The 22,844-nt window shown below is 40.2% G+C and overlaps 1 protein-coding gene across 5 annotated transcripts in view; it reads right to left on the bottom strand.

Moving 5' to 3' along the window:
* The window catches only part of LOC124142268 (mediator of RNA polymerase II transcription subunit 23-like), a 54,026-nt gene that overhangs the window by 5,641 nt on the left and 25,541 nt on the right, over positions 1 to 22,844 (bottom strand). For 3 of the 5 annotated variants that reach the window (XM_046510623.2, XM_046510652.2, XM_046510633.2), the window contains 15 exons: positions 22,585 to 22,754; positions 20,561 to 20,758; positions 18,873 to 18,939; positions 17,343 to 17,396; positions 16,541 to 16,649; positions 16,226 to 16,297; positions 14,712 to 14,822; positions 13,758 to 13,817; positions 12,150 to 12,257; positions 10,975 to 11,074; positions 9,558 to 9,656; positions 7,597 to 7,737; positions 7,011 to 7,194; positions 1,943 to 2,015; positions 598 to 806 (listed from right to left, as the gene is read on the bottom strand). In XM_046510623.2, coding sequence (XP_046366579.1) covers positions 598 to 806; positions 1,943 to 2,015; positions 7,011 to 7,194; positions 7,597 to 7,737; positions 9,558 to 9,656; positions 10,975 to 11,074; positions 12,150 to 12,257; positions 13,758 to 13,817; positions 14,712 to 14,822; positions 16,226 to 16,297; positions 16,541 to 16,649; positions 17,343 to 17,396; positions 18,873 to 18,939; positions 20,561 to 20,758; positions 22,585 to 22,754 — 1,755 coding nt within the window. The remainder of the gene's footprint in view (positions 1 to 597; positions 807 to 1,942; positions 2,016 to 7,010; positions 7,195 to 7,596; positions 7,738 to 9,557; positions 9,657 to 10,974; positions 11,075 to 12,149; positions 12,258 to 13,757; positions 13,818 to 14,711; positions 14,823 to 16,225; positions 16,298 to 16,540; positions 16,650 to 17,342; positions 17,397 to 18,872; positions 18,940 to 20,560; positions 20,759 to 22,584; positions 22,755 to 22,844) is intronic. The other 2 variants (XM_046510642.2, XM_046510662.2) reach the window with 1 other exon arrangement.

The raw sequence follows: 22,844 nt of genomic DNA, 5'->3' as shown, positions 1-22,844 counted from the left end.
TTCCATCAACCCCCCTACCAGTAAACCTTCCCTTCCATCAACCCCTCCCTTCCTATGTCAACCCCTTTGTTCCATCAACCCCTCCCTTCCCATGTCAACCCCTTTGTTCCATCAACCCCTCCCTTCCCATGTCAACCCCTTTGTTCCATCAACCCCTCCCTTTCCATGTCAACCCCTTTCTTCCATCAACCCCTACCTTCCTATGTCAACCCCTTTGTTCCATCAACCCCTTCCTTCCCATGCCAACCCCTCCCTTACATCAACCCCTCCCTTCCCATGTCAACCCCTTTTTTTCCATCAACCCCTACCTTCCTATGTCAACCCCTTTGTTCCATCAACCCCTCCCTTCCCATGTCAACCCCTTTCTTCCATCAACCCCTACCTTCCTATGTCAACCCCTTTGTTCCATCAACCCCTTCCTTCCCATGCCAACCCCTCCCTTACATCAACCCCTCCCTTCCCATGTCAACCCCTCTCTTCCATCAACCCCTCCCTTCCATCAACCCCTCCCTTCCATCAACCCCTCCCTTTCATCAACCCCTCCCTTTCATCAACCCCTCCCTTCCATCAACCCTCTCCATGTGATGATGGACGTACTGTGGCAGCTGGCTGAGCTGTCCGATGCCGGCGTGGTGCCAAATGGCGTGGCAGAGTCCGAGGAGGTAGCTGCACTGCTGCTCGGCAAACACGATGTGGCTGGAGTGGAAGTTGAACATCTGGAAGGGGTACTTGTAGCTGGACTGGGTCAGCTGGGTGCTGTTGAAGGCGTCGACGATACGGTCATTCAGAACCACCCAGAACGGCTCCTAAACAAGAAGAGAGAGAGTGAGTTTATGTCAGCTTGGTTGGTTGGTTGGTTTGTTGTTTAACGCTGCACTCAGCAATATTCCAGCTATATGACGGCGGTCTGTAAATAAACGAGTCTGGACCAGACAATTCAGTGATTGATATCATGAGCATCAATCCACGGAATTGGGATTGATGACATGCATCAACCAAGTGTGCCTGACCACCCGATCCCGTTAGTTACCTTTTACGACAAGCATCGTCGCCTTTTACAGCAAGCATGGGTTGCTGAAAACCTATTCTACCCCGGATCTTCACGGGTCGAGTTAATGTCAGCAATATTCCAGCTATATCATGGGTCGGGATCGGGCAAACCAGTGATACCATAAGCAGCTGCCTCTGAACTTACACACATATTCAACACTTCTGACGATAATCTTTTCTCAAAACAAATGAATACCACTTACATATATTGAATATTATGAAAACAGACTTTTCAGTGTGTCAGCATATCAAATGTGATCTGTCAAAATTGCCAGTCAGGGGTCTAGATTTGCACAATTCACATCTCATCCTCCAAAAACTGACAAAAACCAAACAAGCCTGAAATACTCAATCCCCCGATAATATGACATGTCAGGTTGTGTGTAAGGCAAGAAATATTGTACATTTTTCAAGATCTGCTAAAGAAACAAGCACTTCCGCCATTTTCAGTCTAAGTCAAAATCGTTGCTATGGAAACTCAAAAGAAGAAATTTTCAAAAATCCCAAACTATCAAAAGGCTCCAGTTTACCACAAGACCTATCTATGTGCCAAGTTTGGTGTAGAAATATTGTACGGTTTTCAAGATCTGCTCTGGAAAGGAGCACTACCACCATTTCAAGTCAATATTGTTGCCATGGAAACTCGAAAAATGTTGTCGTTTTTAAAAAGCAAACTATAAAAAGGAACCAGTTCACAGATAGACCTATCTATGTGCCAAGTTTGGTTAAGATATCTCTCATCACTTTTGAGTTCTACTCCAGAAACGAAATGTGATGGACGGATGGATAGAAGGACAAATGGACAGACAGCACCCATTCCTATATCCCCCATCTACTTTGTGGCAGGGGATAAAAAATAATCCAGCTCAGACAGCAGATATAATCAACTCACAGGCAGCGCTGTCAGTACCAGGCCAACAGCATTCATCCAAGACATGATCTTGTCTCTCGGCAGTTGGAAACAGCTGCAAAATACACACAATCAAAACAATGTCATTCTGATGTCAACACAAACACCCTGCATATCTAGCATGTTTAGCTGCCCCAGCTCGGTGACTATGTCATTCTCAAACATGACTATTAAGCTTCTATTGCCTCAGACAGTTTGGGCTGCATACTCCCAAGGGAGCTGAGAATGAATATTGAGTGCACACTAATCTAGTGACCGAGGTAATAATGTAGCACTTTGAGAATGTTTTTGGGTGTGGATTTTGCAGGTTATAATATGCACATTATCATTAAATTGCATAAGTATGATATTAGTGTGACAACAACTCACACAGATAATACAGCTAAACATGCTAGAAACATCATTGAGATGAAATTCCTGTTGTTTAGAGCTAATTTTGATTATCAGTTCCTACACTCCTACCATGTCTTCTATGAAGTTTAAAAAATATAACATAAGACAATATTTAGTCATCTTCCCGAGGCAAGAGAGTTAACTGACTTTAAAAGTCCAGTTTCCACCCTTGCCGAACTAGGCTGGAATTACTGGGCTCAATCATAGCGCCACCAGAGGCTATTACCAGTTATGTCCCCTCTAAGCCTCTCCTATGGACCAATCAGATTCCACCTCTCATATCACTTGCGTTTGCTTCACATAAAATGGTGGCGCCCAGTCAGGACGATCTGATCGATAATCAAGGTCTACATTGTGATAAAACGGGTCTTACATTGCGAAATGCATCAAATCACGTGAGCACCTTGGTGAAACTATGAAAAGCTTTGGAAAATATCTGCTGACAAGTTGGAGGTGCACATGCTTTGCAAATCCTGCAATCGACCGAAATCTGCACGACAGTTTACGAACCGGATTTGGATTTCAGTGCGCGATTTTGACTGGACTATGCACAGACTTTTTAGTCCAGCCAAAATGTAACTCCACAATACCAGCCTAGATCGGCAAGGGTGGAAGTTGGACTTTTATAGTCAGTTGACTCTCACGTCTCGGGAAGATAATATTATTTTGTAAGCAGAGACATATTTACTTTCCGGCTCTAACAACCTACCCTAAATTTTCTAAAAGCAAAACAAAATACTTTGAATGAAAATATGCTTTTATAAAACATTCTATTGCATTTATCATTTCCAAATATTACCTCCTAAACAGGATATTATACTGAAACTCATGCATATTCATGGCCTCGAAGAGTGTTTTGGTCCTTGAATATTAATCAATTTTGCTGTGCCTCAAATCAATCTGTTTATTTTAATTAATTCTTGACATAGTGGTTGATAAAATATACATACAAGAAAATAAACTGCTCTGGCCTAGATAGCAAAACTAAATGTAAATAAATAGTAGAATATCTATTTACCAATGTACATGGTTAAATATTTTGATGCCATTCAGGTTAGTAGAGTGAGTGAGTGAGTATGGTTTTACGCCGCTTTTAGCAATATTCCAGCAATATCACGGCGGGGGACACCAGAAATGGGCTTCACACATTGTACCCATGTCGGGAATCGAACCCGGGTCTTCTGCGTGACGAGCGAACGCTTTAACCACTAGGCTACCCGACCGCCCCTCAGGTTAGTAGAGGAAGGAGTCAAAGTCACAAACAGAACAGTTTAGTATAACTGGTTAATATGTATGTAAAGAACAACAATCTTTTGAACTTTGTTAACATGAACAGGAGGACAAATCAGTGAGTGTCCATGGCAACAAGCAGTATGGCATGCAGGTTACAACAGAAGGGGTCTAAGTTGGGATAATGTCAGATAGTCTTGGGTCAATAATGACATGTACCTGATTCTATGATTTATCACAACCACTTCCTTTCCGTAACTAAATAAAATATGTGTTAGTACCAGAAAAGACATGGGACATGTCTCATACCACACAAACATCCTTTTACCCAACCAGGCAACAATTCATAATGGCAGAGTGAAACATCACACTGTCTAATTCTTGAAAGACAGGTTGAGATGCTCATTTGCCTGCCCAACTGACTGCTGCGAACAGCTGCAAGAATTCTGATGCGAGGAAAACCAATAATCACTCACTCATTGACCAGCGTTAGAAATTGGCACTAGTCCTGTAGCCCTTGCCAAACTGCCCAAAAGTTAAGGTATCATAAGGACTGGAAATGTGCCATTTTTAAGGGGTGTTATCATTATAAGGACTAGCCGACAAAAATGCCAGTTTCTACCACTGCATACTGTCTAACCGATTAATATAAGTTTAGTGGCAAGCATAAGAACCAATCAGATTTTTATTTTTTTGTCTCGGACTTAAGTTTTTGTGTATACACACGAGCATTAGGAGTAACAACAAAACCAGTCAACTGTAGGGTTGTCACGATTCACCAATATATTGATGTATCATGAACTTACATCGGACAAAATGATACACAATACACATACCCATATATATAAACAAGATTTAATTGTGATTCGATTTTCAAAAAGTAATGTTTATGACGTATTTCAGTAACCCAGATATGACAGCGACACAGGGCAGCTTTAATTTACTTGTCATGAAACAAAATGCTCAATCTTATTGCATAATACTATGAGAATGCTCCTGATATGTATCCTATCATATGTCTTGGTTTCTTGTTTAATACCGCCATCAGCAATATTCCAGCCATATGATGGCAATCTGTAAATAATCGAGTCTCACAATCTTGTGAGCACCATTCTACTCCGTCGGGGTACGCGCACATGTTATCAACCATGTCACCGAGTCTGACCCACGACCATTTAGTCACCTCCTATGACAAGCATAGGTTGCTGGGGACCAACAGTAAGGGGCTAAATCTTATTGCATTATAATACATGTAGTATAATATGTATCATATATCATAACTCAAGTATTGACACATGAGGTCGGCATATCATGACATCTCTCCAATGTTGTTAGTGATAGATGGGGTGGCAAACATTAATGCTGATGCAGCAATATATCCGCTGCTCCATGGGACCTGTGGGAGAGGATGGGGAGTAAGAGTGTTGATTCTGTTGTAGGGAGAAATCTGGGCACTGTAGTCAGATATAGCTGTGGTTACCGCATCCCCCTCATCCATATCATGTTTTATCAGCTGTTCAATGATGTCACAACTGTCGACTACGGATCGACCCGTTAGATAAGTGTGCCAGTGTTAGCGGTAGGATTTACACATCTTCTACAACTCTGACTGGCTGATCATAAAATATTTTTCAAATCTATACACAAGTCTTTCCTTAATTATTTACCTCCAAATACATACACCTTATTTCATAGAAAGTCAAATTTGGTTCCCTTGGCTATGTTCCATAAAGCAAGTTTAGCACTGGATTGTCAAAACTCCTCTACTTCAACACAGACTGACGGCTGGTCACAGTGTCACTGTGATCACACAATGGAACATATCACAGGACCAAAATTTAAGAAACATCTATCCTCAGTATAAGCAATAGTGTGATGCAATTCATTTGCATAATTGGTCAAGGGGAGATAACTCGACCCCAAGCTCAAAGGGAGATAACTTGACTCCAAGTTCTGGACCGATTTCCTCCTTGAAGATGTGCCTCCTCCATCTTTGGCCAGGGGGGTTTTAGTACGCTAGACACAACCACTGAAAAGCACAGCTTGTTAATGGATCACATGCAAGTAGACACACAGACAGAACAACACAGAATCCTGGCTACACACATCATGCACAGGTCACTCAGTTGCAAGCCAGTTTGAACAATATCCAAAGGTGGAGCAAATGCTGGAGGAAGTATTTTAACAGTTAGTCCATCTCTAACATACATATACAGAACACAAATTAGTTTGCGATTATGAATATTCTTGGGGATATATTTATGAAATTGTGTGCTCAGTCTTCACTATAAAAAATATATTCATGCTTCAAACATTTTTTCATTAAATCAAACATTTGTTTTTGTTAGATGACTAACATTGAAAAGCAAGAAACACACTTCAGTCACATTAAGAACAATAATCCTAACTTTACATCACCCATGCCAACCCTAAACACATAAAATTATGAAATAAAACTAAAAGTTTTCACAAGTAAATTTTGTCCCCCACCACCCCCACCCCACTAACCATCACAAAAAGAACAATTACTTTCATTTATTTTTTCAAATCAAAAGTAAAGTCAAACTGCAAATTTATCACCCTGTGGGGAATCATGATTAAAATAAGTTATCAACCATAACTGGTGACCAAATGGATCGGGGGTCCAATCTCATTAAAATCAGACCTCAGTTCTCGCTACCGCTAAACAAAGATCTGAGGACATCCCATTAGGGGTCCCGTAAGAACGACCTTTCATCCGACCAATCAGAGCATCGCTTACAAGATTATGAAAGTAACAATAGTTACAGGTTTAACGACTGTATCCATACAATCTAGACCATCTGTTAGCCATTCTTTTGTTCAGGTTTCAAATTTGTAATCGAGAATTTGTCAAATTATGTTTCAAAACGTAGTCGCCAATTTGAAATTAGTGCCGTAAAGCACGAGAAAGCTGCCTTCCGATTGGTCATTCCATTGGTTGGTCAAAGTTCGCGCAAGGTCGGTCTGACATGACCCGTAATGGGATGTCCTCAGATCTTTGTTTAACGGTAGCGAGAGTTCTGATTTTAATGCGATTGCGGGGGGTCAGACTTGGTTGATAGTGTGTCATCGTACCCCGACAACATGGATCACTAACCAACCAAATCTACGGATTACTGACAAGGGCGACAACCTAGTTTCTGTTGTTGATCAGCTTAACCTATACTGCTTCATAATGATTACTGCAAATTTAGAAGAATATATTTAGTCTTTGAAAATCTTTAGAAACTTTAGATACTCTGAGACTGAGTGTCTATGGATTCACCAGCAGATGGGCCAAGTTGACATTCCCCAATTGCCAGTGCCTACGTTCAAACCAGCTTGTAACCCTCCACTACTAGAACTTACACCTGGAGATCTAGCTAGAGTACAACATGAGACAACAACTAGATCTGCTAGATCTCACCAAAAGTCATCTTTGTACCTCTTCAGTGCCACGTCGAGCAGAGCGTTGCCGACGATGGGACTACTGACAGGAAGTGCCATCAGCTCCACACACGTGGCATGAAGGGCGTGGGCAGCTGGGTTTGGGAACTCGTTGAACCGCCAGTCACAGTTCGGGAAGGGGGGTGGAATCTTGCCCCCAATGGCTTGAATGTGTTAAGGTTTGGGAACAGAAACAATTTTCACTTATTACTCTGAACAGAGCTTTAGGTTATAAAGGTTTTCAATTTTTAAAGGCATAGGAAAGGTTGGATAGGACCAACATTTCATATATGTGTTTGGTAAAACACTACAACTTACAAATCCTAGTTATAATGAGGACAACCGGGGTAGTATTGGGTTCATCATAAACACAAAATGATATTACAGTTTGAGTAAAATCAATACAATGATGCACCCTTCTTAGAGTATTGCAAAAGCAAAATGAGGTTTGCACACCAACAAAATGTGCACAGGATTATGCCCCAGGCTGTGTACCAACCCATGTCCCCATTCAAAACCAGAAGATGAAAACGAGAAAAACTTTTTGATGAGGCAGTGAAGGATACTGTCGACGAGGCGAGCGATGAGTCGGACGTAGTAGTCCTGGTCGGGGATCCAGCTGAGGTCATCGTGGGGCATCTGCAACAGGCGGTTGTAGTCCTCCGACAGACACCAGTTGGGCGGGCGGATCTCCTTGAATGCCCCAGCTGAATACAGGTTACGGTGGTGAGAGAAACACATAAAGATGTAGAAATATCGGAGACTATGTGACTTTAGTATGTATTCTTATATAACAATTGTAGCTGTTGTGGGTGGGTATTAACACACACTGATTTGGGTTCAAGGTTCATGAACACTTCACATAAATGCATAATACTTTTGTGGAAAACACTTCCAATAGATCATGTATTCGCTGCAAGAGCAGAAACTGAATTTTGCCAAGTAATACGTAAAAGTCAGTTTATCATTTTTGTTCACAGAAGCAAGAGCCAGTTTATCTTGTTCTCATGGACTAAGTCATTTTTGTTCACAGAAGCAAGAGCCAGTTTATCTTGTTCTCATGGACTAATAGTCATTTTTGTTCACAGAAGCAAGAGGCAGTTTATTTTGTTCTTGCGGACTAACAGTCATGTTCTCATTCATACAGATAGTCATTCATTCCTACATTCCTGGTCATTGCATCTTGTCAAGAATCTTGCATTACAACAGAAGAGAATCACATTTATTTCACGATCTATCCACCGTTTATCAGAAGTATGTTTATTTCTCCAGTATTCATATTTTGTGATGTGAAGTCAGAAGTGCAAGTGTTCGTCACTTGTTCATTGTCTTCCACTGCATAACAATAACCATTATTATGCCTCAAACTGAGATTGACCAATCAAAAAGCAGAACTACCGACCCCACATGAGCCTGTATACAGTCAATAAAAATCCAAGATGGTTGTTACTGACCTAATATGAGACCGTATACCGTCTGTAACAGCCATTTTGGATTTTCCAACACCCACCTCACCTATTTCACACGAAAATTCTGATACAAAAATTTGTTATTTGACACTGTTTTTTGTTTTACTATCATTAATTGTTATGTGCAAGGACATTAATCTGTTTTTTAGATCACGTTCATGACTTCATTGATAAAGATTATAGTTAAAATTTCAACAAGGTTTGGCCTCTAAGGTTTGAAGAGTAGTCTCCCTTTGACCCTTCAACGTATGGTTGGAAGTGTCAAGTTTTCATTTTGACATGACACGTGCGATATGGATACCAGAGAGTGTAAACTTTTCGGCATAATAAATTTTTTATGGTGTCTCTAGTTGCTGTATATGTTGTCATATTAGATTAGAAGGAAAATACCCAATATGACACCGCATACGGCAACTAAATTAGACACCATAACTAATATTATTTAAAATCTATCAAATTAGGGTACCCTTCTAGAAGACGAATATACCTAGTTTGGAGATATAAAGACAAACTTAATTTCAGATATTGCAACAAAAAACATCTAAAGAGTGAGTGAGTGAGTATTGTTTTACGCCACTTTTAGCAATATTCCTGCAATATCACGGTTGGGGACACCAGAAATGGGCTTCACACATTGTGCCCATGTGGGGAATCAAACCCGGGTCTTCAGTGTGATGAGAAACGCTTTAACCGGTAATCTACCCCACTGCCCTATATCTGAAGAGGGACCACAAGTGTTAAATATTCCATGATTAATGAGGCATCTAATATGAGCTAAGCATTACATGTCTGCAGCATTACAGATACAAAAGGGGACAAATAAACATCAGAGTTGCGATGAACTCTGCAAATGAGATTTATGCAAAACTAAACAAGATTACTGTAAGGAGTAGTTGGAGTTATCTCCCCTTCATGCCACCAGTAAAATGATTTGCCAGGGAATGGTGATAACAATGTTTGATTGATAAAGAAGAAAATTATTGTAGAGTAGCATCATTCTCAATGTATGGCATGATAAAACCAACAGACTAGAGAAAAAAACTATTCCCTGTTTTTACCTATAATACCCTGGACCAGCTTCCTCTTGAGACTTGACTTTCCAGAGAGACGCTTCTCATAGTAAAACAAGGTGTTGTACAGGTACGTCACTGGGCGGTCTGAAACAAAAGCTGATTCTGTCTAGGATATGATCTTCTTTGTTGAAAGGACTGTTGATTAACAAGACTTGAGGGGGCCCCAGAGTATCAGACTTTCCAGCTCTAGCTGTCCTCGGTCTTCAAATCATATTTCTCCTACAGATAAGACTTCTAGTGTCAGGCCACCCACCATCCGTGACCGTTCTGAACCTACATGTTGCCAAGTGACGGCAAATATAATATCGACAAGATTATTTACGGGAGAAAGGATATACCTGACAGAATGGTATAATGCATTGGATTATATACGGAAGTGTGAAAGACTGAGTTTTCTGAGGTTCAGAAAAGTGAGATTTTCATTGCAGTGAACATAACAATTGATATTTCACTGCAGTGAACATAACACTGTGACAGAACTATTGTCATACAAGAGTGACCTCCCCTCAAATTGTCTCCCTTTACCGTAAGTAAAATTGTACACCGTACACAAATTGTTGACTTCCTTTTTACATTACTTCCACATTGACAAGGCAAAATAATGACAGAAGATCATTTATGGAGTTAGTATCACTTCATGACTTTTGTTATTCTCTTGAAAATGTTTCGTTATAAACTGTAAATTTCTCATTTAACTTGTCAATCGAGACTGTTCTTTTCACAAAGGGCCATTTTTGTTACTTGAACAGCGTGTATTCTTTCGCTTCCAACAGCGGTCTCGTATTTTTCAAGAATATTTTTCGTTAAAGTGAATTTTGTATATTATCATATCTATAAGTATGATACAGAATTTTCAATGATATGATCAATGATATACCGGTAATCAATGGAGGATTTTTTGTTAAAGTGGATTTTGTATAATATCATATCAATAAGTATGATACAGAATTTTCAATGATATGATCAATGATATACCGGTAATCAATGGAGGATTTTTTGTTAAAGTGGATTTTGTATATTATCATATCTATAAGTATGATACAGAATTTTCAATGATATGATCAATGATATACTGGTAATCAATGGAGGATTTTTTGTTAAAGTGGATTTTGTATAATATCATATCTATAAGTATGATACAGAATTTTCAATGATATAATCAATGATATAATCAATGGAGGATATTTCATGTGTCGAGTGAAATATCATTTTTCTCTTATCTCATGACAGAGGTAAAGGAGATATTATAATATCTTCTTTACCTCTGTCACTCGATGAGTGAAACATGATATTTCAATCGATACATGAAATATCGTCTATTGATTATACCATTGAGAATTAAGTCTATTTGAACTGGTTGCTTGGCAACTAGGAAGCTCCAGTGCAACCATACGGTCCTGACCATGGAACTTGTAGAGACAGCCGATCTGGTCCAGGATACTCTCAAGGATCTTCTGCACTTTCTGGAACTCCAGGAGACGGTGAATCGTCACATCCAGAACCTGCCACATATCAGGTGCATAAAACACTTCATCATTACGTGTAATTATATCCAGCTTTCTGATTGGCTAGTAGACATCTTGTAGAAAGAAACCCATACAAGTCAGTCGGCCTGTACAGAAATCATGTCATCATAGTGTTTTGTATGTTTTTTGACTGTGTTCACATTTTGAGTTACGATACGAAGCCCACTGGCTGTCACAAGGCAGATTTGATATTGTCACACAAACATATTTCACGGAAAATAACTCTGTACTTGTCAACAAAGATGATAAATTTGTTACAGGTGTCAATTGCAGGGTGTATGGGATTTTATGACCTGAACAATTTTGTACACCCCACAACCTTAAGTCTTGTGGTGTACAAGCCATTTCAGCTTGTTAAAAAACCCTAAACCCCGACACATAATATCTATAACAGTGCTTCCTCGCTATTGCGCCCTTCACTATAGCGCTAACTTGGTTATAGTGCGCTGTAATGCATGGCTCCTAAACATTACTTAAATTTGAAACATGCATGTTAGGGAGACACATTTGTTTGTTTGTTTTTTAACACAGCACTCAGCAATATTCCAGCTATATGATGGCGGTCTGTAAATAATCGATTCTGGACCAAAAGATTGACTGGCCCAGTGATTGACATCATGAGCATCGATCCACTAAACTGGGATCAATAGTATTTAAGCAAAGGAATCACTGTATATACTTCCAGTCAATTCCTTAAAGCGTTCGCTCGTCACGCCGAAGACCCGGGTTCGATTCCCGACATGGGTACAATGTGTGAAGCCCATTTCTGGTGTCCCCCGCCGTGATATTGCTGGAATATTTCTAAAAGCGGCGTAAAACCATACTCACTCACTCACTCACTCACTCACTCCAGTCAATTCCAGGACAAAATCTGAAACAACTTCAATATGCAAGCATGGATGCAGGGGTCTTTTTCCCAATGTCTCTCTCCTGACATAATATGTCTCTGTTAACTCTGTTCAGGCCTTTTTAAACAAATAATCATGATTGTTTTTATGAAGTTCAACATCTCTCCCTTTGGGAGGTGTGAGCAGTGTGGTGGTGGTGTTACCGGAAGGAAGCGGAGACAGACGTTGCCGAAGTAGACGGGAAGATGCTGATGGTGGATGGGGTTATTCAGGTCCTGGATCCCCTCGTAGTAGAACTTCTCCGGGTATTTCTGAAAAATATCACTCAGGAATGGAGTTCAGCACAGCAGTCTGTAATTATCTACATAGAGAACGAAAATAATCTAGCAAGATATCGCTTCTTTTAAAAAGGGGGTGTACCAAAACCAAAAAACAGTCTGGATGATCTGGAAAAATTCAGAAAAAACAATTTGTGTTTGCAAGCCTAAAATTAGATAAATAACTGATATCTTTGTTCAAAATGTGGAGTTAGCTTATTTGGCATATATGTCTTTATTCGAGAACCAGACACAAAAGATATCACAAAATATTTCAGTATGAGTTAAAAAGTAACACATGATTAGTAGGGCTGGCTATTGACACAGATCATAGAGATCGATAATCGCTAACTAAATATGAATTAATTATCGATAATATCTGAGAAGTAACCATAAGCAAATGTGTTAGAAAGTCCCGCAAGAAGTCGACATATTTCACCCCCTGGTGAGCAGTGACACATTTATGCATAGATAACTTTGTGGACATTAGAGATATCACAAAAACAGTTGCTTTCTGTCTTCAACAATTGACATGATAGACAATAACAAGGCTGTTTTGGTAAATCTAAACTTTATTTCATGACAATAGTTTATGCAAGTTTGTTAGTGCAATTTCCTATCGATAATAGTTAATATTTCTTCCCATCGACAATAATTCCAAATATCGATCTTTTTAGACAGCCCTGATGATTAGTATGTATCAAGAAGCCCCCAAAAGGGTGGGAAAGGGTTGTGGGAGAGGGTTGTGGGAGAGGTTTTGGGGAGAGGTTGTGGGGAGAGGTTTTGGGGAGAGGTTTTTGGGAGAGGTTTTTGGAAGAGGTTGTGGGGAGAGGGTTGTGGGAGAGGTTGTGGGGAGAGGTTTTGGGGAGAGGTTGTGGGGAGAGGTTGTGGGAAGAGGTTTTGGGGAGAGGTTTTTGGAAGAGGTTGTGGGGAGAGGTTGTGGGGAGGGGTTTTGGGGAGAGGTTATGGGGAGAGGTTGTAGGGAGGGGTTGTGGGGAGAGGTTGTGGGAGGGGTTTTGGGGAGAGGTTGTTGGGAGAGGTTGTGGGGAGAGGTTTTAGGGAGAGGTTGTGAGGAGAGGTTGTGGGGAGGGGTTGTGGGGAGAGGAGTTTAAACAAAATACTTCCAGGAACAATCGTAATAGAGGAGGTAGGATTTTCTAACCAATGGTTTTATGCCTATAGATTAATTGAAATAAAATAAAATGAAGAAAAATCAAATTTAGTTGTATCATTAAACAACATGACTTGTTTGAGAAAATGAATGTGTGTGAGTGCCTGAGTTAGTGAGTGAATGAGGTTAAATGCTGTATCAGCTCTATTATGGCAGTCTGCCAAGTAACCGAGATCAGTGCCATGATGACCTGGTGGATGGCAAGTTTACAGTTGGTATTCACAGATGGTCATTCACCAACGTACATATTCGCAATCAACAGCTATTCTCACAAGTCTGAGTTACTGGATACACATTCTGCCCCAAACTCCCAATAAACCTACCTTATGGAATGCCATGTGTTTCTCATGCCAGTTAGCTTGTTGCCAATGCTCAGGGGTGTTCTGAAGAAGCCATTGGAAAGACATTTCATCGACAAACAAAATCAACAACAACAAAATTCTTGTTTACCTATAATGAAATTGGGTTTGAAAAATTCTCATTATTACCTAAGAATAACCTTACACTTTCAGTTTGTTTTTGTTTGTTTGATTGTTGTTTAACACCGCACTCAGCAATATTCCAGCTACATGTATATGTTAATAATCGGGTCTGGACCAGACAATCCAGTGAGCATCAATCCATGCAATTGGGTTAACGATGACATCCATCAATCAAGTCAGCGAGACTGAGCACCTGGCCTTTTCAAAGCCATTATGTGAGGTGAGGTGAAATGGGGTTTAACGTCGCAACGAAGATTATTGCACTTATATAGCGACGTACATGTACGTGTGTGTGATTGTGTGGCTGCTTGTACTAGTCCAGACTGATGCTGATTTATAGTGCCAGCTCACTGAGATACCATGCCGCAGTTTAACATGAATACCCCACTCAGACACAGTCACACAGTATACTGACTCCGAGCAGACCAGGCCTTGTTTTAGCCCCTTAATGCCGAGTGCCAGACAGGGTAACAACAAGTACCATCTTTTAACGTCTTTTGGTATGACGCGATCAGGGATCAAACCCCGGACCTTCCGCTCTCCGGCGGACATTCTACCACTAGACCACGGAGGCGGTCTAAAGCCAATACGTAATAGAAAATATGGTGGTATAACAATGTACATTAGCAATGGCAATAAATCAGCCTTAACTAATGAATATTGATCCAGGTGTTGTGATGATTAGTGTAACTGATGATGCGGAGAGTGAATCTTGATTAGGAACAGCTTCTTAAGATCCATAGTTCATTATACTACTAGTATGTATTTGATGTAAGGTAGATGTACATGACTTACATCCTTGACGAAGTCGTGGACTCTGTTCTTGAAGTCGGGGAGATGCACCAGCAGCAGCTGCACAATGAGGCACCGCATCTGAGCCTCGTTAGCCTCCAGGTTACGTAGGATCTGTTGGTGGAAAGGAAAATAAATATACTGCAAGTGAGTCTATGGCATTTCATCGAATAACCAAACAATTACTTATGCGTTATTCCCATAAACTGAAAACAAAAAATAGGCCATGCCCCAGTGGTCTGCTGTTTTCCTGATTGGCTGATAATCGGGTGGATGGGACTTGGGTTGCATTATTTCACTGATCAGTGTCACTGATTTCATATCGTTGTCTACAGCTTTTTGTGTTAATGATTAAGTAAGCAGTCTGTGAAGTTATTACTGTTGACATATATTGACTGTGATCCCTTGGTACAATGCTACCTATGGGGTCCAAATACTTAATGAGCGTTATAGACGATATGCGGCTTAATCAAGGTGTATAAGAAATTACGTCAATATTTTTTTACGTTTATGGAGGTATCAACATAAAAACCTGTGTGCACACTTAGCGTAAATCAGTGTGCACACTTAGCGTTAAAATCAGTGTGGACATCACAACCTCTAAACTTAGTTTCCATCTCATAATGGAGAGAGTTGAAGTTTGCTGCACTCAGCAGTATTACACCATCACCATGGCAACCTGTGAATCATTGAAGTCTGGGCCAGACAGACAAGAGTAGGAAAACATTGACACCCATTGTTGATGCATCATGACACTAGTCAGAAGCCAGAGTCTAGTTTCGGTCTAATAATAGTTCATATAACACTACAATGTACTGAAAGTAATGTTAAGAGCCATGTTAGTGCTAGTGGTCTCAAAGATTTTTAGCAGGCTGTGACTTACAATGAACAGGGTGCCGTTGTACAGAGTGATCTTAGCGCTAAGGTGATTGTAAGTCCCATATCTTAACATGGACTTACGACAGTCATAGCGCTAAGGCAATCTCATTAAAATCAGATCTTAGTTCTCGCTACCGCTAAACAAAGATCTGAGGACATCCCATTAGGGGTCATGTCAGAACGACCTTTCATCCGACCAATCAGAGCGTCGCTTACCAGATTATGAAAGTGACAGTTGGAATGTGATTTCTAATCATGCAACCTCAAAAACTTTATTCCGAACGATAGTTACAGGTTTAACGACTGAATCCATACAATCTAACCCATCTATTAGCCATTCCAGAATGTTCTTTTGTTTAGGTTTCAAATTTGCTATCGAGAATTTGTCAAAATATGTTTCGAAGCGTAGTCGCCAATTTGAAATTAGTGCCGTTAAGCATGAAAGCTGCCTTCTGACTGGTCATTCCATTGGTCGGTCAAAGTTCGCACAAGGTCGGTCTGACATGACCCGTAATGGGATGTTTAGCGGAAGCGAGAACTAAGATCTGATTTTAATGAGATTGAGCGCTGAGGTTGTTTTGTACAACGGCACCCTAGGCACACACTATTACCAGTTACACCCCCCACTTTATTCTTACCAGACAGAGAACCAGTCTATCTATGGTGACAATGTTGCTTCTCCAGATCATCTCATTCAGAGCCTCCATGTACTGAAACATGAAATATACATAACATACAGTGCCGACATTATCATGTAGGAAATATTTCTATTGTGTTCCAAATATCAGAATGGTTTCTGCATAATTTTCATCTATTAAATAATTTTACATTAAACCATTTCTGGATAAGGTGACTAACTTTTCGGTTTACATATTTTGGAACACCACAAATCCAGGAACCAGTGGTAACTATGGTAACCAGCATTGGTTACAGGTCTCCCTGAGTCAGCCTACCCGGTTTATGTTTTGGTTGCCGGAGACGGTGGTAAACTCGAAGACTAGATAATCTGCAAATGCTCTTAGATGTGCGGACAGTGCCCGTGGTCCGAGGCGATCAAGGACCCTGTAAGAGGAAAAAGAGTGCAATATAAAGTAAAAAACAGACAGACCCATATTGAAGAAATAAACGACGGGTGGGAGTTGTTTATCGTACAATAAAACACTGCAGGGAGAATAAACCATAAGGGGCGCAGTCTTTTATTTCTTATATGAGACATCAACATTATGCATCCTCCTTAAGGATGTTGATAAAATGTAAAAGTTTTGTAAATATGTACCCAAATTTTAATAATGATGACTCCCTGAATAGAATCCGATCTCGGAACTTTCAGACAAGTCCATATACAAACAGGTGTGTTAAGTTTGGTCTTTCACGCATATTCTCACAATCCTCACGTTGATTATCTGTACCTTTTCCAAGATACCTATTGTCATATCTCTCCCCGTCTTGGTTATGACCTTTCGACCATCACATTTATCTTTGTAGCCCAGCTACATCAATGGGGAACAACCTACTAGTCACTTTCCTCTCCAAAATAACGTTGTCCAATATATGACGTCATCAAGTTGCGAGCACATATTCGAATCACCAGAAATGACGTCATGATAGAAAAATGTTTTATCGTGAAATAAACCATGCTTCGTTCTTTATTGTTCTTTGCGATTTATCGCATATCAATCTTATATTATTCCTTAAAAGTCTTTAAAGTGACAAAAGGTTGCTTGAAAACCAATCTTGTAGAACCCCATTACTCACTTGTATGCTGTAGGTGAGACTCTGCTGTCCTCCAGCAAGCTCTTGAAAATGATGCTGAAACAGAAAACAGCGCTCGTGACAAACTACAGCCCACAATACTATGTTCTAATGCATGTTGCTCCCATTGCTGTTTATACCGAGTGTAAATTACAAAGTTGATACTAAAAGTCACATACTGTCAACTACAGTTATAACAACAGCGTTAGAAACAAACAATTTTAGTCCACTAGTCCTTATAATGATAACACATAGCAAAACCTTTAAAAATGGCAAATTTCTACTAGTCCTTATTATACCTTAACTATTGGGCAGTTTCTCAAGGACTATACGACTAAAGTACTCACGGAAATGAAAAAAACCCTGTTTTTTCTATCTCAGATTTTAAATAAATATACAAAATATATAAATATTCAAACAACTCAATTTGTACTAATTGGGCCTTGACACAAATACAGCGTATCAAAGGTTTTTATGTCTGTTTACATGTAAAAGTGTGTAAAAATATGAACAAAACAGACTATTGTGAAACTGAGCATAACCAGGTGTTAGTAGATCAAGGTGAATGTCCATGACCTATGACACCTTGACGACAGGTGAAAACAGGTGCTTGAAACCCACGTGCATGTGATTTGTCAGTGGTTAGTGATTTGTCAGTGGCATTGTGGGATAGTGAATCATTGTCAAAATATCAGAACGTAAAAGTAATATATTCCCTTCTCAAAGAACAACTTACATGTCATTATTATTGTGTACATAAACATAACTGTTATTTTTATTGTTGTTTTGATAACTTTTTTCCAGGCTTATTTGCATAATGCCTATAGCCTGTTTCTACAATGTCAATTTGGACTTAGTTTTATTTTTAAATGTTGAAAGTGCCTTCAATTTACCTCCTGTCAAGTACATTTTGTATTGAGCACTGAAATAGAACTAGCAAATCCAGACTAGTACTTTTCCAGTTGTTTTGTTATTTCGTATTTACATCTACGTAATGCTTTGTGTCAATTATTAAATTCAGCAAAACATTTTTTTTTCATTTCCATGAGTACTTTAGTGCCAATATCTAACACTGAACAGTGAGTGAGTTGGGTTTAACACCGCTTTGAACAGTATTCCTGTTACATCATGTCATATCAGCTTCATTAATGAATTGACATATGTTTGTTTGTTTGTTTGTTTGTTGCTTAACGCAACACTCAGCAATATTCCAGCTATATGGTGGCAGTCTGTAAATAATTGAGCCTGGACCAGACAATCCAGTGATTGACATTGATCTATGCAACTGGGATATCATGGCATGCATCAACCAAGTCAGTGAGCCTGAGCACTCGTGAATTAATATTCGTATTCATTACCCTATATTCGTGATATGAATCGTATTCGCCTCATAGTGTATTCGTGGCAGCCCTAATGAACACTGAGGAAAAACACACTGGTTCCAATCCCGGGTAGTTAATCAAAGTAATTTCAGTAAATAACCATTTTAATGGCCAACAGAGTATAGAATGAAATGGAAGTGTTTTCACCCACCAGAGAAAGAGTGGAGCATTGCCTTGCATTGAGAAGTGAGCAATCAGATCATTTTCATTCACCATACCTGCAAGAAAATATCATTTCTATACTTTCCACCTCTGTAAGACATTAAATGTTTGTTTGTTTGTTGTTGAATGCCACTCAATAATATTTCAGCTATATGGCAGCGGTCTGTAAAAAAAGTCTGGACCAGACAATCCTGTGATTGACATTGATGAGCATTGATACAATGACATGCAATTAACCACGTCATACAATAAGCATGGGCTGCTGAAGAACAATTCTAACCTGGATCCTCATGGGGCATAGTTAAAGAACTATGCAAGAAGCTACTGACTACAATTGTCAAAATCCCTGTTATTCCAGGCCATAGCTGGGGCTCAACCATGTAAACCAATTAGTGAGTGAGTGAGATGGTTTAATGCCGCTTTTGACAGTATTCCAGTTATATCGCGGCGTGTCAGCTAAATGTGGGAGGAAAGCCCTAAGTGATGCAGGTCTCAGATGTTTACCACTTCGGTGAAACCCACGAGCATGGGTATGGTGCTGACAAATCTAGAAACATAATCTGGGCGAACCGGGATTCGAACCCACAATCAAAGGTTTCTGGCGTGCCAAAGGGACGTAACTTTGCACAGTGAATCACGGCGCCTTAGACAACTGGGCCACCCGTGCCCCCCGTAAACCAATTAACAAGGTGAACATCGATATAAGACGGCATAGTACATAGAATATTTGTCTAATACGTAAAAGTAAACTATGCCAGGCAATGAGATGAGTTTAACTTCTGATTAACAAAACTAATGATATGATGAAAAACTTTAATATCAACCATACACCAAAATACAATGTGATTATTCATTAACTGCATGCCATTATTCTGTGACAAAACGTTGAGTGATTAGGAAGTATCCTTTGCACATCATATCAATCAAAATGATGCATATTCCTTCGAAATACAAAATGTGATAAATTGGGTATGGGAGTGAGTGAGTAAGTTGGGTTTCACGCCGCTTGGAACAGTATTCCAGTTATATCATGGTGTCAGCTTAATGTCAGTGGAAAGCCTGAAATGGTGCAGGTTTTAGACGTTTATTACTTTGGGGAAACCCACAAACACGGGTATAGTGCGGACAGACCTAGAAATCTGTGTGAACATGATTCGAACCCACGATCATAGGTTTCTGGTGTGCCCAAGGCATGAAACTCTGACAGCAAATGATGGCGCCTTAGACAAATGGGCCGTGAGTACAGACCAGACAATCCACTGATTGGTATTATGAGCAACGTTCCTTGCGGATGGGGTCCAGTGAGGAGAAATGGGGTTTAGCGTCATGTTTAAGATTATTGCACTCACATAGCAACCTGCATGTACTAGTCTGGACTAATATTATAGTGCTCAGCCACTGAGATACAATGCCATAGTTTAACATGAATACCCGATTCAATACACTGACACCAAGCTGACCAGTTATTGTTTTAGCCCCTTAATGCCGAGTGACAGACAGGGTAACAAGAAGTACCATCTTTTAACATGGGTACGATGACACAAAATCAACCAAACACTGAGCTTGACCACCCAATCCACTAAGTTGCCTGTAAGACATGCACAGGTTGGTGGGGGCCAATCTTAACCCAGAATGTCCAGGTGGTTATTATAAGAGTTAAATAAAGGTAAAGGTTACTCTTCCACTTCTTGTACTCGGTCTCCACACTCCTCTTGAGCTGGTTCTTGTCGTCCTTGAGGACGGCGTTCTGGTTGAAGTAGTCGGCCAGGGTGGGGGGGAAGTACTGCAGCGTGTGGGACGGCCACCCCAGCGGCGTGTTCTGCATGATGGACATCAGGATCTCCTTGCACCAGTTGTTGGAGTAGCTGTCCAGGCCTGGCAGACAAACAGTACTTTATACTGACAGCATACCCAACAGTGTATCCTACACACTAAGTGTCATACAAAGAACTTTTGTTTTATTTGTTTGTTTGCAATATTCCAGCTATATGTAAATAATCGAGTGAGTGAGTATGGTTTTACGCCGCTATTAGCAATATTCCAGCACTGTCACGGCAGGGGACACCAGAAATAGGCTTCACACATTGTACCCATGTCAGGATTCGAACGCTTTAACCACTGGGCTACCCGACCGCCCCTCCAGCTATATGTAAATAATCAAGTCAGGACTAGACAATCCAGTGATTTACATCATGAGCATCGATCCATGCAATTGGGATATGATGACACCCATCAACCAAGTCACCGAGCCTGACCTACCGATCCTGTTAGTCGCCTTTCACGACAAGCGTAGTTGCCTTTTACAGCAAGCATGTGTTACTGAAGACCTATTCTGACCTATTTTCAGTTGTTAGCGTAGCTGTCCACATCGGGCAAACAAACAGTACCCGGTACATCATCTGACATTATACTCATGTGTGTATCATACAGAAAGTAAATTTGTTACACCATACATGGGTATATCTAGGATTCTTAGTTCTCTTGGCAGGCAAAAATTGTTTGAACTTGGAATTATTGTATAAAGTCAACTTTTTTCCAACTTTCTGAGATATTTCAACATTTGCATTCAATGCTATAATGTAAAACTAATCGGCCCCTGGGTAGGTGTAGCAATATACCTGCCATAGAACGTAACTGTGTCTAGATTAGTTGTTGGGGAAGCTGTCTCAGCCTTTGTTCAAACTAATGAAGTAAATAGGCCTTGATCAGTATAGGGAGGATTGATCCAGCTATATAATGGGTACCCAGCAGGTTTTCCATATTGGTATGTCTCCTAACTTGAGTACCAATCATGTAAGTGGTCTTAATGTGTGAACTTGTTGCTGTAACACTGGACTTCTTACCACCATACACTAAAATGTCTGAGTTTGTTTAGTTGTCAGTTTGATCAGTTTGTGCACTTAGTTGTCAGTTTGACATATTTGACTCTTATTGAGGACCAGGAACTGGGAGGCCCAAATTAACCAAACACAAGTGAGGCAGTGAGATGAAATTGGTTTTAACATCATGTTCAAGATTATTTCACTCATGTAGCGAAGTTTATTTGTGTGTGCATAATGGTAACTGTGTGGATTAGTTCTGCATTTTCTGAGGGGCATGAAGGGTACGATTTGACTCTGTTTTACACCTGCACCAGGTGCAACCCAGTGAATTAATCATGTTGCACCACCAAAATATTGACTGCACCAGTATATCATAAATTGAAAAGCTGTATTTTCAGTTATTTTGAACATAAAATAAATTCAAAAAGAAAATGTAAGTGCTCCAGTATTTTATTTTGAGGAAATCTGAAATCTTTTTCACGTCTTGATATCCAGTAAACACACTTAAACAGAAGTTTCAAAGTGTCTGTTTTTTGTGAATGTAACTTCATGAGTGACTGTTCTCGTGGTAATTGTGAAGAATTAGTTCTGCAAGTTCGCTGCATTCAGATCTGTGTATTTCACTATTTCACGAACTTTTGTTTCCTGCATTCTGAAAGATTTGCCACCAGTTCTAAAAGTATTCAGTTTTCAACTTTTATCAAATATAACTGCTGCCGTGCAATTGAGGTGGCATGAATTACTTAGGCATACCAAGGTCTGCTGGTCAGTGGAGCCTGTGTAGTGACCTGGGTATGAAGGGGCTATGCTAGTTGGTTTCATTGAGGGATTCAGGCAAGGTTACAACTCTGCGAGTGCATATGGACAGGACAAGCTGACCTGTGATGTGTACGGATCTGGCCAGTGTCAGCACCAGGGCCCTGTTGAGTTCCTCCGACTCGCCCGCCAGGAAGGAGTTGCTCTTGGACTCGTTGGAGATACGAGACAGCTGGGGCTGAACCTCATAGCTGCCCAGACTGATGATGAGGCGTAAAGCCGTGCTCTCCACGCTGGAAACATAGACACATATACAACATGGATACATGTTGGCACTGGGCTAACAGATCCTGCTGGAACTGTTCCACAAACTGATTTTGTGA

This window comes from Haliotis rufescens, unplaced genomic scaffold (assembly GCF_023055435.1).
Source record: "Haliotis rufescens isolate VD_foot unplaced genomic scaffold, xgHalRufe1.0.p SCAF_2, whole genome shotgun sequence".
Taxonomy (NCBI): Eukaryota; Metazoa; Mollusca; class Gastropoda; order Lepetellida; family Haliotidae; genus Haliotis; species Haliotis rufescens.
The sequence above is the reverse complement of the archived record's forward strand: the minus strand, read 5'-3'. Positions and strand labels throughout refer to the sequence as shown.